Source organism: Nesoenas mayeri (genome assembly GCF_963082525.1).
Source record: "Nesoenas mayeri genome assembly, chromosome: Z".
In the NCBI taxonomy this organism is placed as follows: Eukaryota; Metazoa; Chordata; class Aves; order Columbiformes; family Columbidae; genus Nesoenas; species Nesoenas mayeri.
In genome coordinates, this window is record NC_137542.1 from 58,087,917 (window position 1) to 58,109,850 (window position 21,934).

Genomic DNA, 21,934 nt, shown 5'->3' on the forward strand with positions numbered 1-21,934 from the left:
AAGTAAGATAGTGATTAAAAGGGAAATTTCAGTGTTCTTTGATCTTACATTTTTTTTTAAAAATTGGGTGCCAAACTTCCTACAAGAAAGGAAATGTCAGAGAAAATCATAAGACTATAAAATAAAGTTGGAAAGGACCTGAAGACAGTGTCTTGACTCTTCCTATGTTTAAATGCAGAGCCAATTAGAGCACTAACATTTTCTGATGGATACTTTGCAGTCATAGAAATATCTCCAGTTGTAGAGACAGTGTTCCTGTGGGCAGATTGTTTCAGGCTTATCTGTTCTAACAATTCAAAGGTATTTTCCCAGTCTAATCTGAATCCTCCTTGAAGTCAGTACTCGTTTTTGAAACAATAGGCAGATATTCCACCGCATCTGAACACAAGGTATTCTCTCTCTCTGAGTCTTCCCTAGATTTTAATGACTTTAACTGAATAGAAATAACCCATTTTTTCTAGATTTCTGACTGGTTTATTGTTCTTTTGACTTTTTCTTGTATTACACGTTATCAAATGCATTCTGTTTGGATTTCTAAGATTACCCCCTGTATTACCACATTTTCAAAGTGTTTGGCAACACAAAGTCTTCTAATTAACAAGAATTTCAAGTGTTTACAGATTTATCTTCACTGCACTGTTGGTAAAAGCTCTAATGATTTTTCCTCATCCTCAATCCTACCAACATATACAAACTAAAGGCAAACGGTGCTATAATTCAGGCCATGCACCATGCAAGTGCTGCAGTGAAAACACTGAAGAGGAATCTCCTTATAATTTGAACAATATGGGGTACATTTCTGAAAATAACTTTAATGTTTTGTCAAGGTGAGTAAGGGCAGTAAAAAATGTGTAGTCTGGAAGTGAAATGGCCCACAAAAAGCCTTTGATGCCTTCGCAATTTTTGCCAAAATTTACTACTTCTGGTTGCTCATTGACTAACTAAAGACAATCAATAGGGAATGAATGTGTGCACATCCCTTTGCTTATCCTTCATCTCTTTTCAAATATGTCTCCTGGATTAACAGTAATATCAATGCATACTCCTTTGTAATGAGGCATATTTCTGCATCTGTTGTAAACTGTGTTTTTTCCAGTTGCTGTTTTATGTGATATCTAACACCAGTCACTGTGGTATCTCAGCTCCAGTGAGAATTCAGTACAAATACAAAAAAGCACATACACATGCACTCGCACACTTCTGATCTGCCTTCGACTGAAATAATCTGGAAGTATTCATGCTGATAACTCACGATTAATGAATGTCATATTGTGCCATGCAGATAAACGATGCAATAATTTTATTTTGTTCCAATGAGTACAACATAAAGGTATATCTAGCAAACAATATTTGGAATTAAGGTATAACTTATACCTAGTCATGCACTTTTAGGCAGCTAGAGTTGAGATGGGCCTTACAAACAGAGAAGAAAGCTGTCAAATTGAAACAATTTTAATTTCATACTTATAGAGGAAAATCTAGACATTATATAATTAATTAATTAATATAATGCAACTTGCTATTATGTTGCAAAGTACTCAGAATTTAGTAATCTCAGTATTATAACAATTTTAACATTCCCCATACATCAGAATCTGCTTGTCATTTAACTTTGTGAAAAGTAGTTGGAAACTTACACTCCGATTTAGCCACACGTTTCAGTACCATGGTGTCTGAAATATCCAATAATATGGAAACATCAAATGCAGGTGGGGAAACAGGAGGCTTAGGGGCTCTGGGATCTGTAGCAAGTAAGAGTCTTCCAGAGTTTGTATCTTCTTGTTCGGTATCAATCCCTGTATAGGCTTTTTCAAATAGCTTTGCCTGATTAACTGTCTTTGGAAACCCATCCACAATCCATCCCTTCTCAGGTGGTGTTTTGCTAAAAGTAAATGAAGAACCAGAATTATATAGTGAATTGATAACATAGTAATAACACCTAAAGAAGTGCTTGACCCATCAGTCTTTCATTCAGAATTCAATATATTAAATATCCTGATGAATTCAGAATGTAACAGACACCATTAAAACTTAACCTGTAAAGCAGTGGATTTTAAACCAGAAAACAACATCAAGCCTTACTAAAAGTGTGGGGGGAAAAAAAGCAAAACCAAGACTATTTATGCTGTCTTGACAAATCAGCTTTTCAGAAACAAACTCTATTCAGACTATGAATTAAATCCAATTGGTGGCCAGTCATGAGTGCTATTCCCCAGGACTCAGTACTGGGTCCAGTTCTGTTTAATCTCTTATCAGTGATCTGGAGGTGGGGATCAAGTGCACCCTTAGTAAGTTTGCAGATGACACCAAGTTGGGTGGGAGTGTTGATCTGCTGGAGGGTAGGAAGGCCATTACAGAGGAATCTGGACCAGGTGGATCAGTGAGCTGTGGACAAATGTTTGAGATTTAACGAGGCCAAGTGCCAGGTCCTGCACTTGTGTCACAACAACCCCAGGCAACACTACAGGCTCAGGGAAGAGTGGCTGGAAAGTTGCTCAGTGGAAAAGGATCTGGTGGTGTTGATTGACAGCCAGCTGGCCATGAGCTAGCAGCGTGCCCAGGTGGCCAAAAAGGCCAGCAGCATCCTGGCTTGTATCAGGAATAGTGTAGCCAGAAAGACTGAGGAAGTGATTGACCCCCTGTACTTGGCGCTGGTGAGGCCACACCTGGAATCCTGTGTTCAGTTTTGGGCCCATCACATTGAGGTGCTGGAGAGAGTTCAGAGAATGAAGCTGGTGAGGGGTCTGGAGCACAAGTCTGATGAGGAGCAGCTCAGGGAACTGGGGCTGTTCAGCCTGGAGAAAAGGAGGCTGAGGGGAGAACTTATCACTGTGTGCAACTACCTGAAAGGAGGTTGTAGAGAGGTGTTGGTTTCTTATCCCAAGTAACTAGTGATAGAATGAGAGGAAATGTCCTCAGGTTGCATCAGGGAAGGTTTAGGTTGGATATTAGAAAAAATTTCTTCACAGAAAGGGTTATTAAGCATTGGAACACCAGGCTGCTCAGGGAAGTGGTGGAGTCACCATCCCTGAAGGTGTTTAAAAGTTGTGCAGACTTGGTGCTTAGGGACATGGTTTAGTGGTGGACTTGGCAATGTTAGGGTAACAGTTGGACTTGATGATCTTAATGGTCTTTTCCAACCTACAGGGTTCTATGATTTTATGATCAGAGGTGGAATTTTGCTATTTTCTCTACTAACCTTTGCACTGAAGTGACAAACAGAAAAATCTGTTTCCTAACTTTAAAATATATTCATATATAACTTTAAATTATACTCATATGGGAACTTAAGTGCTAATTTCACATCAATGTAGTTAAGACAATTTTCTCTCAAACCAGACTAGACAAAAATAAGTAAGCTGAAGTATGATTATGCATCTCACAAAATCTAAAAGAAAAAATACTAATGCTGAATAGCTTTTAACTGATAAACAAAATAGAGGTATCTCTGTTTTTACTTACTTTCAGTAGTGTACAATAACAGCTGCATAGTTTAGGGCTAGACTCTACTGCTACCATAAAAATAAGCATTAACTAAGTTAACTAAGTTTACTAAGTAGCTCCACTTTCCATGTAGAAGACTCCAGTGTTCAAAAAATACCTTAATATAGAGGAACGGCTGAATCTGGACTATAAACTGGACAATTACGTACTAAATAATGAAGAAAAAAAGTTACAGAATTTCATACTTAATGGCTTCCAACAGAATGTCAATCAGTAATTCATCGGGAATACTTTTTCCTTTCTTCAACAATTTCTGTGATGCGGCACCAAGCTGGGCACGTACAGACAGCTGTGGAAGAGTGCAATGTAAGACTAATATGCTCAGAATGTCCACAACACTGAAAAATATTCTACTTTATGTATTATATTGTTTATTTATTTATTTAAATCAAATGTTTATTGTGTTATTTATTTATTTTAATATTTATTGTTATTTTTTAAGGAGAAAATTTCAACTGATGTAAAAAAGGCCTAATTTCATTGACATCTCCAACTGATTTCCATCATTACACCTATGAAAATGCCAGACAGAAACCAGGTTGAGAAACAAAGCATTTAACTTCAGTAGGTTTAAAGCAGCATGTGAAACTCATTTTGGCCAGGGGCTACATCAGCCTCACGGTTGCCTTCAAAGGACCGAATGTAATTTTAGGACTGTATAAATATAGGAGTAGTTATTTTCCAGTGAGAGCAATAATGTCAAGAAAATCACTGTAGAATTAAGTATTTTTGAACATAAAGAGAAGAAACCTTGTCATGGGATGAATGATCCGCTTGGCAGCAGCAAGATCAGGAAAACATTTTTGCTAACTTGGAAACCACATCAAAAGTTGCATATCTTAGGCAGATGTGAGATTTAACAAGAAGATAAAAAACTTTTAACAGTACGCACAACTCTAACATACACAGCAATAGATTTTCATAATAAAGTCTTTTTATATTTCATACAGAAAAAGCAGTGAAGTCAATAAATGAATTCAGAATGATGTATCCATTTTAACTAATGCATCTTTATCAAGCAGAAGCTAAAATTGGACTACAAACCTTGGATAGGTCATTCTGACTGTCGTCTGATTTGAATTCTTGCCCAGACAGATCCTCTTTGACAGGACAGTTACCTAAAACAGGTATATTATGAAGTTTGACAATTCTATTACTACAATATTTATTACCACAGATAAATAATAAAAGTATATGCCTTGTTCTCTGAACAAATCAATACAGAAGGTATATGCAATTGTTAGAATGAAAGGAACATTGGTTAATTCAGTTTGGAAGCAATTTCTGAAGGTCACCTTGTTCAAGTTCAACCTTCTCCTCAAAGTGTCAGCAATTAAAAGCTCAGACCAAGTTGCTCAGATGTTTACCTAGTGCGATGCTGAAAACCTCCAAGGATGAAGACTACACTACTTCTCCAGGAAATCTGTTTCAATACTTGATGTTTCTCATGCGGAAAAGGCCTTGTCTTATGTCTGGTCAAAATAGGAACAAGAAGGGCTCTTACAGGTATCACCACAGCAAAAGGAGAAGGGCAGGGAAAATGTGGACCTGCTGAAAGACATACGCACACAGCTGAGGTACTTAATGCCTTCTCTGTCTTGGTCTTTACTGGTAAAACTCACACTCAGGATTCCAAAGCCTCTGAGACTAGCAGGATAGTCTGCAGCAAGAAAGACTTAGCCTTGGTGGAGGAGGATCAGCTTAAGGAATATTTATTAATAAATAATAATTAAATAAAAAAATAAATAATAATAATTAACAAATAAACTGGAAATACTCAAGTCCTGGGGCCTGATGGCATTTACCCACATGCGCTGAGAGAGCTGGCTGATGTCATTGCAAAACCACTCTCAAAAATCTTTAAAAGGTCATGGTGACTGTGGGAGATTCCCTAGGCCTCGAAGAATGCATCACTCTTGTCTTCAGGGAAAGCAAGAAGGAGACACAGGGGATGTACAAGCCCTTCAGCCTCATCTCAGTCCCTGAGAACTGATGGAGCAAATAAGCATGGAAATCATGTCAAGCATATTAAGGGCAAGAAGGTGACTGGAGGTTGTCAGCAGATGGGAAATAAAGGGGAAATCATGCCTGACTAACCTCACAGCCTTCTACAATGGGCTGGCAGGTTCAGTGTCCCCATGCCTTCAGTACCAGCTGGTAGCCAACTGTCTTGAAAGCAGCTTTGCAGAGAAGGACCTGGAGGCCCTGGAGGAGAAGCTGACTGTGAGTCAGCAATGTGCCACTGCAGCAATGAATGCCCACATCCTCCTTGACTACATTAAAAAGGTATGGCATTGGTGAGACCACATATGCAGTACTGCATCCATTTTGGGACTCAGCCAGTGCAAGGAAGAAACGGATATATTGGATCAGCTCCACAGAACAACCCTGATGAATACTAAGGTCTTGGACTACCTGATATACAAGAAGAGGGTGAGACAGCTGGGACTGTTCAGTCTGGAGAAGGCCTGAACCTGATTTCAATGCACAGAAATATCAGGGGCATTGTGGGAGAACTAAAGAAGCCAGACTCTACTTAGTGGTGCCAAGTAAAATGACAAAAGGCAACAGACGCAACCTGAAACATAGGAAATTCCATTTAAACATAGAAATTCTAAACCCTTGCAGAAGGGTTACATAATATTGAAACATGTTGCTTAGTGAGGCTGTGAAGTCTCCATCTTTGGAGATGTTCAGCATGCAGCTGAACACCGTCTTGAACAACCTGCAGTAGTGACCCTGCTTTGAGGAGGAAGACTGGACTAGATGATCTCCAGAGGTCTCTTCTACCCTCAGTCTGTCTGTGATTCTGAGTTCAGGTGGCTGAGACCAGTGTCAATTCCTTTGTTGATAAGATCTGTTGTAAAGAAAAGTGAGGGGAGGCAAGGGCTTGCCCTTCCCTTGAAAGCTAAAGCTCTCATCCTGCACCCCATCCGTTGTACATTACAGCTGTGTAGTAGTCACGTTTGCACCCTGTATTCTATCTTCTTGATTCTACCCTGATCCACACTTGCTGACTTGAGTTCCTGGCTTCACCTCAGACTTGCTTCATCAGCAGAACTGCTCGGTTATCACCAGACCAAGGCTCATGCTGATCAGTGTCTCTGAACCTCATAATGACCCTGACTTCAATATTGTCACTCTTGATGAATGTTGGCACTTCCTGCTTTGCTACTGCCCTTGTCACCTTGCTCACCTTCCTTCACAGAGCAGCCTGCACTTGCTGCTCCCAGACACTAGGAACGTGTGGAAACGGGAAATTCATAATGGAAACTACTGTGAAAACTCAGATGTCATGGATACTACCTCAAAAGTATAAGAGAAAGAGGAATTGCCGTTCAAATCTAATAAGAATTTAAATTAAATGTTATAAATATACATACACATATAAATAAAATATATACACACCATTGGTTCCACTGATAGATGTTTCTGTTTTGAGTTCCTCTAGAACTTTTGCTGGTGATTTTGTTAAGTTATTTTGGACCTTGTATCAATTAAGAAAGGAAATGTATTAGAAAGGAAACTACGTATTACAGGAAAAACAAGCCTGTCAATTGAAGCTGAATCTTGAAGTCTTGTAAGCCCAAACTTAGAATTAAGTTTGAAATTGAGTACAGAATTGAAATATGCATGCTTTCTCCCTTACACATTTCACTCTTGCCTCCCCATGAGAGCCAAACCTAAAATTAATAAAAATGCTTACCTCATTTTCTTTCTCAGAACATTCTGTTTCCTGTGAAATCACATCATGTTCACTTTTCATTTCATTTTTAAGATAAGCTTGGATGGCCTCCTGAACCAGAGTATCAACAGATAGTACCTGAATGTTGCAAACTAATACACAAAAAAATTAAATAACTTTACAGTTTAAGCAGAACATACATACAATTAATGCCAATTAAATTAATTATGGGAAGACAGCACACAGAGCAAAGCACAGTTCCTTTCATTTGGACTTTTGATGTAAGTTGTTTCCAGTATCTCTTCTTGGTAACCACTTCACAGTGTATATCCACAATTACTTAGTTATCTTGATAGTCTCTTCTATAACTAACATCCCCAGAGAAGTTTACCGAAAGTATTTTTAAATTCTCAATACAGAAGTAACACTATATTAACACTACATTTAAGTTCAGATGTTCTTAATTTTAGTTTGGAAGATAATGAATTAATGACTTGCAACCAACCTTTGCAAAATACAGATGCATCTGAGGCTCAAGGATTAGTAATGCAAGGATTTGCCCCAAAGATTTTCATTGTCAGAATGGAATTGTAACACAAATAAGCATTTTTGAGAATTTTAGGTGAGGAAAAAAAAAAAAGTCTACCTTTTCCAAGAAACTTTACGCAGGTAGTTTTTCCACTAAAATGTTTCCCCAAAATACATCCCTTGATGGGAAACTCAGAAAATGCAGGTGGTGAAGATTTAGGTTTTGGAGGATAGAAAATCTCCATCAGTCTATGAAGCACATGACCCAATATGTTATTATTAAGAGGAGGTTTGTTTTCACTGTTGTCTTCAGATGGGCGCCATTCCCCTGTCATACTCTGTATGAATGACATATTACCAAATAATTTGTCAATATGTCTTTTCTTTCATATTTTTCAATATATGTATTTATACATAAACACATATACAACAACTAAATCCGAATAGTACTAAATAACATTTTTTAGAATAAATAATTGTTAAAAGTTATAATTATGCCATAACCATTAAGTATTTTTTGATATTCATTAATACTTTGTTGAGAGAGACAAGAACTCCTACAACCATTTTCAGAGTGCTAGAATAATTTTTCTAATTCCCTGAACATGAAAAGTAATTTCACCAGTACCACAGAATGAAACAGTAGCAGATTTTTGGAGTAGAGGCCCAGTATCCTAGCATTCACCATTCTAAAAACTGGGCAACATTATTGCCCAGTATGACACATACACCTTTGAAAATTTTTACAAACAAAGATTTCAAATAAATGTCTGCCTAACACACATTCAATAAAGAAGAAAAATCAACACCACAAAACAAACAAACCACCTTAGAATTCAAGACTTTTTAAGGGAAGGAAATACTGAGTAGAAACTTCTAGTTCATCTACTCTGAAACCGATATTAATGTTAACACTGGTATGCGTTACCAGTGTACAGCTTAAAGAAGTTTTGCTAGTAAAGATACTTTTACTGACAAGCACACTGGGAGAAATATGAGAATGGAAGGATGTAGTCAGAACTTAACATAAAATTGTGTTTTTGCTACTGTAATATATCCTCTACCAGTATTGGATCTTAAAACACTAGGAGAGTCCTAATGTGCAGCTCATGCTATGAGAAGCTAAACGAGCGCATTTTAGTATGGAGGATAATACCAGTCATGTATTATTTATTTGGTTGCAGGCTACTGAACAGCTGTTTGGAATACACATGGACTAGTAATATTCCCAGGCAGATTCTAGCTTATCAACTCATTCAGGCTGCATAATAAAGGGTAGAGAGGCAAAGTCAAATATTTCAGCAAGAGAAATTCCAACTACAAAAAAAATGAAGAAGAAAATTGTTCACAATGAGAGTGGTTAAACACAGGAACAGGTTGCACAGAGAATCCGTGGAATCTCTATCCTTGGGAATATTTGAAAGCTGACCAGACAAGGTGCTGAGCAACTTTATCTGACTCAGAAGTTGGCCCTGCTTTGAGCAAATAGGTTGAATTAAATGACCTCCAGATCCTTTTCAACATAAACAATTGTATTATCCTCTAAAGTAAACATCACAATCAACAGAAGCAGTTTCATTCTAATTTCTACTGAAGGATAATGTTTTGAGTTCATGTTCTAAGTAGAATATGCAATCTTTTTCCGATCTTACTATCATGAATGATATATTGCCACAGCATACACTCTACAAACAGAACTTGATCAGTGCTGACTTCAAACATATTCCATTAGACTAACACAATGTAACTTATTATCAGTCTAAATGAAAACAACACCTATTCTTAATCAGTAAAATCAAGCAAAAATATTTTTCAATTGCACAATATCCTCTCTCAGATATACCTCAGAAAACATACTTTTTAATAGGTAATTGAAGACATGCTAAAAAAAAATCAAATCCATATCCTATCTGAACCATTTTTCCTTAAACATGTAAGTAGAGATTAATCAGTTGTTTTAAATTCTGTCCAACCTGTAGGAAAAATGAATGCCAAGGGGAATGGGCTCCCCATTTGTAGTACTCACCCTTCATATTTCTTGCTCTTTTAATCAGAAGATTGTTAGACTGTACCTGTACTGAATTAAAATAGCTTACCTGTCAGAAACAAGTTTTCAGGTATGCAGGTCAGAGTTACATAACTCTTGGTCAACATTCTTGATCAAAACTTGAAATTATTTGATATTTTGAGCAGCATCTATTGTTACGCTTGTTTTGGGTGATTTCATTAGTTTTTAAACGATTTGCCACAACTAATGATGTAGTAGTTTCCAAATATTTTCAAGGTCAATCGAATGTGAAAAGTGCAACTGACCAATAGCACTTTTGTTCTTATATTTTATCAAATATATTTAACACTTTTAGTCAGCATTCCTAACATAAACTTACGGTTCTTGAGAGATGTCAAATTGCCTGTGCTGGTCTTTTCTTCTTCAGGGTTAAGAAAATCAGCATGAACTTTGCCAGAATGCCCTGACAATACACTTTTATCTAGAAGCAATACTTTGGGGGTTGTAGCTGTTCACTTTGGGTTTTAGAAGACGTAAGTATGAATTGGTGCCTACAATTTTACATGTCATATGATACAAGCTTTTGATGAATATTGATGCAGAAAGGCATAAGACCAAAAAATCTGGAAAAAAATGTGGTAATGTGCATTTGAAAAAGCCTGGTAGTGAAAAAGAGGCTTAAAATGTGTCATTAAATATTTCGTGCCTCCAGTGCCTTTACATTTAGAGAGGACTACTGCTGCTTTGTTAGAAAAAAACCCAATATGACTGAAAAACTTAATTTTTCATTAGTGCTCCCCAGTAACTGATTACTGCCTGTCTATCTTTTGTGTCCACCCTGTTGGTCTTACATAATATATGCCCTTTTTTTTTCACCTCAAGACAGTGCTCATGAAACTCATTACATGAGTCTATATGGTCTGAACAAGGTCCTTATAAAAAGCTAAATCAGAAAAACATATATTAAGATCGAAATCAGAGTAAAATGAACCGACAGGCATTAATCACAGAAACTCATAACAGAAGTTTATATTAATTGCAAAAGAAAATCTAACAATTGGCTCAGGATGCAGGTAAAGGCATTTATGTATATAGTAACTATTTGCAATGATTTTGCCATATTCTAGTTAAAAAGATTATTTGAAAAGATTAAACACATAGTGGATTTTTTTTTTTTTCCAAAAAAGCAGCATTAATTGAATTTGGAAAAAACTGTACAATACATTTTAACAGGGAAACATCCATTCCTCATCTTTCACTTGTGAAATTACATAATGTATTGTACAGTTGAAGAAAAGTTTTAAGGCGTCCTGAAAAACGGTTACTTGTATTCTAACAGAAGGTTAGAATACAAACAAAAATGCCAGCCATTTTTAGTAATTTTCACAAATGTTACTGTGTTAAAAAAACTGGATCATCCAAACCAATAAATCTTGCTAGAAAGCTTTCACTCAGAATCTTTGAAATTAAGACTATAAGGTTTTGTAACAGACACAGTATTTCACTTCACTTGCTTTTGCTTGCTTTCTGTTGAATTTTCAAACATGGTAGCATTAACCACACTTCTAGTTAGCTAAAAATTAATTGCATTGCAATTTACATGTTGCTCTTATGAATTCAAGAGAGAAATGTATCAATGTTATATACAAGAGTGAAATTATAACTGTTTCAAAATTGCACCAGCTCTCTAGTGCTACTAAGATAAAATGCAGCCATATATTTCACATAGAACCTCATGCAACAAAATGGAAATGCTTGTAAAATTCTGATACCAGAAACTAGTGAAAAAAAAAAAAAACATACATCACAACAAAATGTTCATGTTTTCAAAAAGTCAAGGTGTATTATCTTCCATTATGTCTCATCAGTTTGATGTACCTTGTATTCACCATAATCCTTTTCATCTAACAGGTTCATTTTATTCAGCTCTTCAAGTTCTTGACTTGGTTCATTTGGCAAAGGTTGAATTGAGGATTGCCCATATATTGGTTTTCCATTAAAGAAAAATTCCTTCCAATCACACATCAGCTTTAATGGAATTTTGCTGCAGAATAAAAAGAAGAAGAATGTGACAGCAGTAGGCACTTGTAGGCTTCAGTATTTTCACAAACGGGTCATCACACTGCATTTGGCTGGCAGAGCTGTGTAGTAACTATTTTGCTATAGCTATTTTTCCCCACTCTAAAATATTCTTCCCTTTTGTGGGGTAAGCCCTTCCCTCACCAGAAATCTGGGGTTTTTTTGTTTTTTTTTTCTGGAAGCTGAAATTAATTCAGGATTATATGAGCCACTAAACTATTTTTTTTTTCTTTTAGAAAGGAAAAATATTCATACAGAACAAGAAAAACTGCAAATAGTACCAAGCTAAATACAAACAGGATGTTAATATATGTCATATTAGAATTCTGGGATGGCTAAATATGCTCAAAATTGAGGCTTCTATTATTTCTTAAGATTACATCCATTTGGACTTTTTATATTTTTTTACAGTAATAATTGTGGACAGTTGAATGTTCAGCTTTAAATAAACTCTGCATGTGCTGTTCAAAAATAATTGAACAAACATTGTATGCATCCTGCACAATGAAATGCACAGAAACACATACAAAACATACTTTCAGTGGCAGTATATCCAGATACAACCTTGATATGCATAATTTGGAAAGATATTTCAGATATCTGTACATATTGTTGTGCACCACTCAGTACAAGCAAACATGACATTAGCTTAAACCGGAACCATGACTGTGTCAGACAAGGAAATCATTAAACCATCACTGAACTGTGTCTATGCTGAGTATTTTATCAGCTACCTACCAGGCCTAAATTTATATAATTTCCATAAAATATAATAATGTGTATATCATGTGGTTATACATTTATTATTTTAACACACAATTACACTAAAAGGCAATGAGGATTTTGGTATACTTCCTAATGCCATAAACCTTATCCCATAGCTTCATCACTGAATACTACTGTAAGAACAACAGCAACTATACTGCACTCCATGTTTGGGAAACGCTCCTACAGCACAAGCACTTGGATGCTGCTGCCTTTTTAGAACCTTCTCAGAAATTCTGTTCAATTAGGGAATGTCAGAAGAGGGAATCACAGCATCTAAGACTCAGATGATTTTGGACTCAGTTGCTATTCTTAGCCCCATCTGGGCAGGTTGATGTGTCTTAGGAAATTCATTCTGTTTATATTACACGTCGGAAGCTTTCAGCTAGTGGAGCAAACTAGAATGAGATGAGCATCACACAGTTTTTAACTTTTAAACTAAGGATTTTATTCATAAAAAAGGAAGTGGTAGAAGTAATGAATCTTGGTCTCTGAAGGATTCAAGTTTTCAAGAAATTATGCTAAAGCTGTAGTTTTAGTTCACCCTGTACTACATAACAGCGAATCCTCACATTAAAGTAATATCAGTATTTTCCCATGCAAACAAATTGGAGCTGTCCAGTAACATACTGGGGAAGCTACATAAGAGGTTTCTGGTACTTAAACCAGTCAGAATAATGAAGCCTAAGAGTTACCTAACAGATACTAGTTTTGCCTAACAACTACCGTACTCACTTGTTAGTCAGCAGACGATATTCTCCTACTTTTGTTGACAAATCAATTATTTGGTCAATCACTTCCCAACATATAGCATAATGCTTTTTATAACGAGCCTGAGCTCTTTCAACGGCAATTTTCTCATGACGTTCTCTTTCTTTGATGGTTTGTTCTTCATAATCAATTTTTTCTTGCTTTGCCAGAGCCTAGAATTTTTTTTAAAGAGTAGATTTTAGATTGCAAACAAATTGAGAGTGCAGAAGTGCATAGCCCTGGAAACAAAAATGAACTTGCTTGTTTAAATCAAGTAATAAAACCAGCTAGATTCTCACCAGAGTTGAACAGCCAGCAAGTGGATTAACATGTACAGAAATCTAAAAAATTCTATTTGTTCTGTAAGTTCCAGTTTGTTTGTTTTCTAACTGCTAAAATGTAATTAAGTAAAGGAGAAACATATTACTTCTTCCATGCAAAACAGATTAAGAGCACACTCAGCACTTGGGGAGGCAGGAAAACATGAAATGATGCTGTCTACTCTTTCTGAGGAACAACTACACAGATGTGTTGGCAAAGGCTTTGTTTCACCAAAGCCCACAAAGGAATGCTTTTTCAAAATATGTGACAAACACTTAAACTTCAACTATTCTGATCTGCAAACAATTTGATAATATTCTTGCTGTTTGGACTTTGAGAAAGATCTCTGGTTATGGCAAAAAACCTATCATTAGTTCCTGTGAGGAGTGTTAATTTTGGCCAAAAGCATACAGAAAACGATGCTGTAATTAATAGCTATAGCTGCTGATTACATAGGACTCCAGCTGTGTTGGAAGATTCAGAGCTGCTAATTGGTTTTGGCAGGAGCAAATTAAGATTGCTACCTTCACATTATAGCCTACTACAGGCAGAGCACTTGGCAGTTTGCCATAGGATTATGAATTCTTTTAATTTATTAATCAGATCTAAACTCCCAGGTAGAAATTAGCACTCATGAGTGAACCTTCTCCAGCAGTTGTGAAAAATGGATGTTAACAGATTACATCTAAAGGAAGTGAAAAACATGACTCTTGAAACAAGATTTTATGTCATTGTCTTTTGTCATTTTGTCTCTGTAAGTCTGTGCCTTTTAACCTCTGCATACAGAGTGTTTCCCCATGAAGATAAAATTAGATTGGCAGAAAAGATCAAAATTAGACTTTAAGTTGCTCAGTTTTATACCTTATGAACTTAGTTGTAACTTTGAACCTAGATAAAAGCAATATACTCATCATGAAATCACTCTGTTCCTGGAAAAGTCCTAAATTCTAACAGTTGACAATACAAATTCCATTTTATAACAGGAAGGTACTATAACAGTCCTACAGCAATTCAGGGAGTAAGTAATCTTTTACCGCTTCTCTATCAAGGGCTTCTTGGAACTCTTTCTCTCTTCTTTCTTCATATTGTTTTTCCCTGAAAATTCTATTCTGTCTTAACACCTCTTTTTCATGTCGAACATGCATGAGTTGAACAGCAATCCTCCGCTCCTGCTGAGATTGTCTCATTAGTCTGTGAATAAGTTGCTCTTCCCGATAAGCCTCCTAAAAGATAACAAATATTTGTCTTAAGCACAGCTTATAAACTATTTCATAGACAACTCATCAGCGTCTCATATGAGAAATATGAAGGGAGTCATATAACAGCATTTACCTTCTCTTCTGATAAATCCAGATCATACCTATCTATTTATGAGTACCATTTTTGTAAACTATACAAGAAACATAGAACTATGGAAGTGAATTCTAAATATGTCTTAACTGAGATATTCAGTAAAAATACATTTTACTTCAAATTAACTGAATTTTAACTTCAGTATTTCCAGTGTGCAAAGAAACTGCAGCATATTTGAAATAGTTGCTTCCGAATGTAACAATATATCCTTTCCTCAAATCATTAACTGGTCATAATTTCCCTTATTTATCCCGGCTCTCCACCAGTACTCATTCTCAGCCATAAACTGCTGGACCCATGATTTGTTTGTTCTTCTACAGGTTTGAACTTTTTCCTTCTTTCTTGGGATTTGAGTCTCCTCCACTGAGGAGACTGGGAATATGGGGAAGCATTCAGAATGGAGGAAAATATAAGACTTCCGGGTAACAGTTTTACTGTTCTCACTGTGACATTAATAGAATCCCCTATTCAGTAGTACAAGACAATAATTTTGAACTATTGCTTGAAGCATGGTCAATGTGCAGAGACACTTTGAAGACGGTAGACTATTACTTATCAAAGTACCTGACAAAACTTTATAGTATCTTCTCACTGATACACTTCTCTATACTGTTCTTGTTATCTAAACTAATGCTTAACCCAACCTGAAGTTTTGCTTCGCTGCTTTCACAGCCCAGAATTACTTCTGAGTTCTAAGCAAAAGCATCAGCTTGCCTTTCAAGCCCCATTGCCAGATACCACTTCTACAGAAGAATCTTAGTGGAAATTTCTGATTCCCTGGACATTTGTTTCAGATGCAGCAAAACTGTTATGAAATGTAAGTTCAAATTTGAGGACTTAAATTCGGAATTGATCTGAAGAGCTCATATTAATTTTCCTAAGACCAGAGGGACAGCTAAAGCTAGCTAATAGTAGTATGAAAAACAAACCAAAATCAAGTATCACTTCTATTTTCTTTTAATCTGGTTTATTTTCTATCAGATATCTGTACCTGAGATAGGGCAGAACACATTACATAAATTCAACTATAAATGAAAAATCAAACTTTGTTACATATTATCATACTGTTATAAAAGAAAGAACCCTACAAAGAGGTCTGGATCTGTGCTACACATTGCAACTAAGACATATGTAATAGACTTCCAACACAAAGCTATAAAATTTGGCTATTTTAATTGCAATAGTAAGAACAATACCTTTCTAATAAATTTATATCTTTAATGTTGATGCTAAGGAGAAGCAAATATTAAAAAAAACCAAAAAAACAAACACACCTCTTTCCACAGTTTTAAGTTCCTTTGCCTTTGTAACTGCTAAGAATAAAATACATTCCAATGAAATACTGATAATTAGAAAGTTCTAATCTGATACAAAAATCCCACAACATTTTACTTATTTCAAAAATGTGAGCTTTGAACTCCCCTTTCCTAGCACTGAATCTCAAGACACTGCATGATAGTTCTAATGGCAAAGACACAATCATTTTGGGTTTTAATCCCACAGTGCTTCACCTGCACATAATGTTGTCTCCTTACAAAGCTTACCACAAAATGACAATCTGATTTTGAATATATTTTTGTAATCTATTTTTAGTGCACTGTCTGCACACTATTTTTCTATGCACAGAATTACCATCACGCATGCAACTGAAATAGAAAACTGCAATAGTAACATTTTGATATGCATATTCTATTAATATTAATGCTATATGTCATTTGATACAGTTCAGGGGACAAAATTCTCCAATAGCACTATCTACCAAAGAGTTCATCTGTCCACTGGTCTTTCACATTCATGCAATCAAGGCAATTTTTAGGGAATAGACTGCCTTATTTGGTATACTGCTTCTTGTAGAACTTGTTTAGGAACTGATTATATAGAATTTGCTTAGCATAAGTAAGTTTGCTTAGCATAACTCCTGCAAGCTGGGAACTTCTGAACTTTTTGCCTCATTAAGAAAAAAAGGCCTCAGAGTCTTCAAGCTAGAAGTTAAGGGGAGTTGCGTCCCTGAAGATAAGTAAAGGAACAGAAAGGGATCTAGAAGAAGACTAAACAGAATGATGTTTTGGTTTTGACAAGAACTTATTTTTCTACAGGAGCAGGTGCAAAATAGCAACTGAAGGTCAGGAGTTTCATGGCCTGCCTGATGAAAATGAAGATATGCAACGAAAAATGGGGAGAACTCAGACTCTAATTTTGTAGTTGGCCCAGTGATGCATGTGAGGTGGGGTCTTCGATTGTGGGGTATAATTGTCCAAGTTTGTTTTGGCTGGAAATTCCTCTTCAGGAGGCACCCAGCTCAAGCTGCTCAACACTGAACCTTGCAAACAAATTATTTATTTAAGAAGAATTTCTGGAATCCACATCTGAGTCTCTGCTACACGAAACATGAGGAAAAGAAACTTCCTTAACAGCAATAAGAGGCGATATGATGACCTTTACTGCCTCAGTTGTATTCACTTCTTCTTTGGACTCAGTATTTCATTAAGATTTCAAAGACTGTTAGAAGCACTTTCTTTGCCTCCTATTACAAGTAAATATCCACGGTTATCTTTAGTTGTAACTGCTTATCCCCAACTACGGATTAGTACAGCAAAAAGTACTCCACTGGAGGAAAATGGCTCTTTAAATCCCAGTTCACAGAGGACCGAAGGAACAACATTAATAGAATAATCATTCGTCATACTCAAACCATCAACCATACAGTGAAAACAGTTGGCCCAGTGAGAAATGAAAGCAGTGCTTTCATCTAGGTGAAAGCACTCTTTATAAAGGGAACACGAAGACACTCCTTTAGAATACTTCAGAGCACCCAAAAGCAACCTTTTCTTTGTTAGCTGAAGGGTAGAGAACTTTGATACTTCAGATAATCAAATATTTGGATATGCTGAGTAGGCCTAAAAAGAGACAGCAGAATATTTTTGAGGAACAAGAATATCTGAAAAGGCAACCCACTACATAATGGATACAATAGGATTCAGAATGCCAAGCATCATTTCAAATTGTGTGCTTGTTGGATAGCTAACTGTTGAATTGTTAACTGTCTTTCACACAAACAGGCATTGACAAAGTACTAAAACCTAATGCTGAAAAAGTTTGAAACTTCTGATGATACTAGAAGACAAAATAAAAATGGCAGTATAATTTTTTAATCTAATATTTTATATCACTTTTTTCACAGAAGACTGTGAAATGTCTGAAGAAATGATAAATATTATAAATGGGACATTTTCGTAATAATTTGAAAAATTACTATTGAGAAAGCATAATACATATATGCTTTTAATCAGTTTACCTACTTGAGACAACAGTGGCATCCAGTGGCCAAGCATTAATGTGCTTATGTTTCATTTATTCATACATAATTACGATATCACATTTTAATTTTTCTATTTCCTTATTTAATTTAAATACAAATGAAACAATTCTGTTCTTTTGTGTAGTCATAAGTTTTATGACCTAAACCTATTTGGTGGTAAAAATTCATTTCCCCTCCCATTTTCATCTTCTAAATTTATTGCTGACTGTAACTTCTCCCTGCTAACTTTATAAATTCAGAGAGATAAAATCTGAACATAGCATTTAAAAATAACAAGTACTTAGGAAAAAAAAAAGTTGTTTAAATGGTGGAGATAAAGATTTAATTGGGATGAAGTCATGTTACTGTCAAACAATTTCAACTCCTGTCTATGAAAATCTGACTGGTATCACCGTGTGTTCCACTTGCAATGTGCCAAAACTGAAAAACTGGAACAAGATTATTTTAACAGAGGTTTATATATATGGACATGGAACACAATAAAGCACTCTGAAGAGATTAAGTTCATTTAACTCTGAATGATCCCATGCTGTGTGTTCAAGTTTTGTGCAGCATAGGTGAAAATATGACCCTAACGTCCACAAGAAAGCTACAATTTCAGCCTAAAAATAATTTTTGGTTCAATAAAGGAGGGAGAAAGCAATTTTCAACTACTTTATGAGTGTGTGTGTATATATATATATATTTTTTAACCTCAATTTGCTTAAAACTTCTCTAAGTCAAGCAACGTTTAATTTCTGAAATCTCACAGAATTCCAACTGGTCACCTCCTCCTCTGCTAAGTTAGAACCAAATTAGCACTAAATAGATTCCTTGATTTTGTCAGACTACTGTTCCAGTCAACTGCTTACTTGTCTTTCCTTCTAATTCCCACAGTATGTGACTTCTCTTCTTCCTATATCAATGCTGATTTTTCTTCCTGGGAAGTTAGGAAAACTACGGTAACTTTTGCCTTGCTTTGGTGTCTGATTGGAGCCAGTCTGATTGGCAGTACATTGCAACATCTTCAAACTGGCAAGTCTTCTACTACAACTGCAGGTCGACTGGCTGCTTGATCTCCTTGACAGCATTGGATGGCTTAGAGCTGACATATCCACCAAATGCCCCAGTGATTGCTGCTGGCCACATGGCCATCAGCTGGTAGCTATGGCTATTGGAACCACTACTCCAGGCTGCTGGGGTTACGCTGGGGTTGTACCAGCTGATAGCAGGTTATGAACATGTTTTTGTATTACAGTGATTTCAGACAACTGGGTTGCAAAACTTCTTCATGGCCTATGCATATCAACAAGAACTTTACACAGAATCTCTTTGAGTGAGAGTTCAGAGACCGGTTACATGGATACATGGACTGTTGGTCTAAGACACTACAGGTGTTCTTAGTTTTTCATAGAATGTATGTCTGGGGTAGATACTGAGAAATCATCTGATTTCTAGATCCCTACCCTGACAAACTTAATTTTTCTTTAACAACTTCAAAGACATCTCCAGACATTATATGCCAATGCATAAAATTATACATGTGTATGTACATAGATAATTTCATAATTTTCCTTTTCAGAGATGCCACACATCTTAAGTGCTATTCTTACACAACAGCAGTGGAGACAGGCTCAGATATGCTGGGATTCAACACCTGATCTAAGGTGATGGCTCATAGTGCAATACTAAATCAAAAGATAACTAGAAATCACAGAAACCCAGTAAGCTACAAGGTTCTGTTTGATACAATTATTACTAAAAAGATGCTTTACAGGACAGGATTCAAATGGAATAACCTGCAACATCTCTTCTTGGACGCAACATAGACATCCTCCCAAGACACATCTGCCATTATATATCAAAAATCAAAGCTCTGATTTGCAAAATAAGTCTTTTGCTTCTTTGCATCACACAGCACAACCAGTCCAGATATAAAACTTCAGATTACATATTTGTAAATACAAATTTCAAATGAGGAATGCCATGTTTGTTATTTCTTAATTAGTACCTTCTTCAAAACTAGAACACATTTTGATAGTTTAAACTTCAACTTGGGTGGGATGTAGTGGTTGTAGGAAATAGAAGGCAAGTCTTCAACTGATTTTTAATAATCTTAGCTTTGCTGCCTTCAACTGATCTTTTATGACTTAAATGAAGTATGAGACACAAGTGGCAAAAAAGAATGGACAGCCTTTCATTTTATCAAGGAAAGACAAGAGTTGGTATAAAAGTTATTTTTAGAAATAAGTGTATATTACTCCCAAATTTTATTTAACCCTCCATAAATACTGTTCTTTTACATTTGTAAGCAAATTTTTAAATTACTAATGGTGCATGGATTATATATTTCAGCATACATTTTCTCACCTCTTGTGCTTCATGTGCTATTAACTGTTCCATTAGCATTCTTCGTCGTCTCTTTTCTCGTTGTTCTCTAGCAAAAGTATCTTCCTCAAAACGTTTTTGAATTTTTCGTATATATTCATCATCTGAATAAACATTTAACAGCTCAGTTGCTGTCTGTGCTGTACTTTCAAGGGTTGTTGCTTGCAGTAATTCTTGTATATCACTGATTGAAAAGATTAAGCAGAAGATCGCTGACTTCATAGAAATTATAGTTCTTACAGGTGTTTTCATACAGATTGCTATATAATTATGTGCAAGTCTAACAAATGCACAAGAGAATTATTTTAACCAGCACTCTTCATAGGCATTGTGGCTACTTCTTGATGCCCTTGTGCCTCACAATCACCACTAAGCCTAGAGGAGAGGTCCAACACTGACTTGAGCCAACTGTCAATTAGTTCATTTGCTCATATGAAGCCAAATTCTGCAGAAACGGGAAATTGAGATGGCCCACAGAATACCAAAGAAAGATGGGTTATTCTTCAATATTCTTCTTCCATACACTCTAGTGCACTTTTGCAGAGTTATTCATCACAGGTTATTTACACACAGAAGTATCCACAGAGATTACCAGTGATGTGTGATTACCACCTCTTGTGAATATGGTACACATATCACTAGAAGGGACAGAATGGCTATTACTTAAAATTATTCAAAAATAAATCAACCTACAGATAACATAGCTCTAAGGAAAAAGGCTACTTCTCTTTATTTTCATTGAAATGTGTTATTGTGTATGCACATCCACAACCATTCTCTTCTGTCTGTAAAGACTCCATGACTGAAATGAACAGAGGAGAGATGCAAACTGTGCCCTTTTTGCTGCATATATGGCAAAAAGGAGAGAAGGAAGCTCGAGCCACCCCTACTACAACTATAGGTAAGGTAAAAACACTGTAACAGTGCTCGTGTTGGAATATTTGCAGTACTAGAGGGACAATCACTCAAAGGAAAATCACAGTTTAAGCTAAACAAGCAATTATATTTTCTTCAAGTAGCTATCTACATAGATAGTAGACACTTGAGGTAGGATCCTGTCTAGGCTTAACAATCTAATATCCAAATATTACCTGTCAGTGACTTGATTGTGTACCGCAAAGGCATTTTCTGCCATAGAATTCTCAAATTTTTTAATTTCCTTGTAAGTGTCCTGAGGAATAACATAAAATGTAATGTTTCTTTTCTTTTCACAAAGCATCATAACGAAGGTTCATCAGAGTATTAGGGAATTATA

At 36.0% G+C, this 21,934-nt stretch overlaps 1 protein-coding gene across 1 annotated transcript in view; it reads right to left on the reverse strand.

Moving 5' to 3' along the window:
- SPEF2 (sperm flagellar 2) overlaps positions 1-21,934 on the reverse strand; it is a gene marked incomplete at both ends in the record, with an annotated part of 85,703 nt that overhangs the window by 51,704 nt on the left and 12,065 nt on the right. Inside the window, 11 exons of the mRNA XM_080362527.1 lie at positions 1,638-1,882; positions 3,690-3,793; positions 4,549-4,622; positions 6,913-6,991; positions 7,211-7,341; positions 7,836-8,055; positions 11,604-11,769; positions 13,305-13,492; positions 14,675-14,863; positions 20,662-20,863; positions 21,771-21,850. Of these exons, the coding sequence (XP_080218653.1) occupies positions 1,638-1,882; positions 3,690-3,793; positions 4,549-4,622; positions 6,913-6,991; positions 7,211-7,341; positions 7,836-8,055; positions 11,604-11,769; positions 13,305-13,492; positions 14,675-14,863; positions 20,662-20,863; positions 21,771-21,850 (1,678 nt within the window). The remainder of the gene's footprint in view (positions 1-1,637; positions 1,883-3,689; positions 3,794-4,548; positions 4,623-6,912; positions 6,992-7,210; positions 7,342-7,835; positions 8,056-11,603; positions 11,770-13,304; positions 13,493-14,674; positions 14,864-20,661; positions 20,864-21,770; positions 21,851-21,934) is intronic.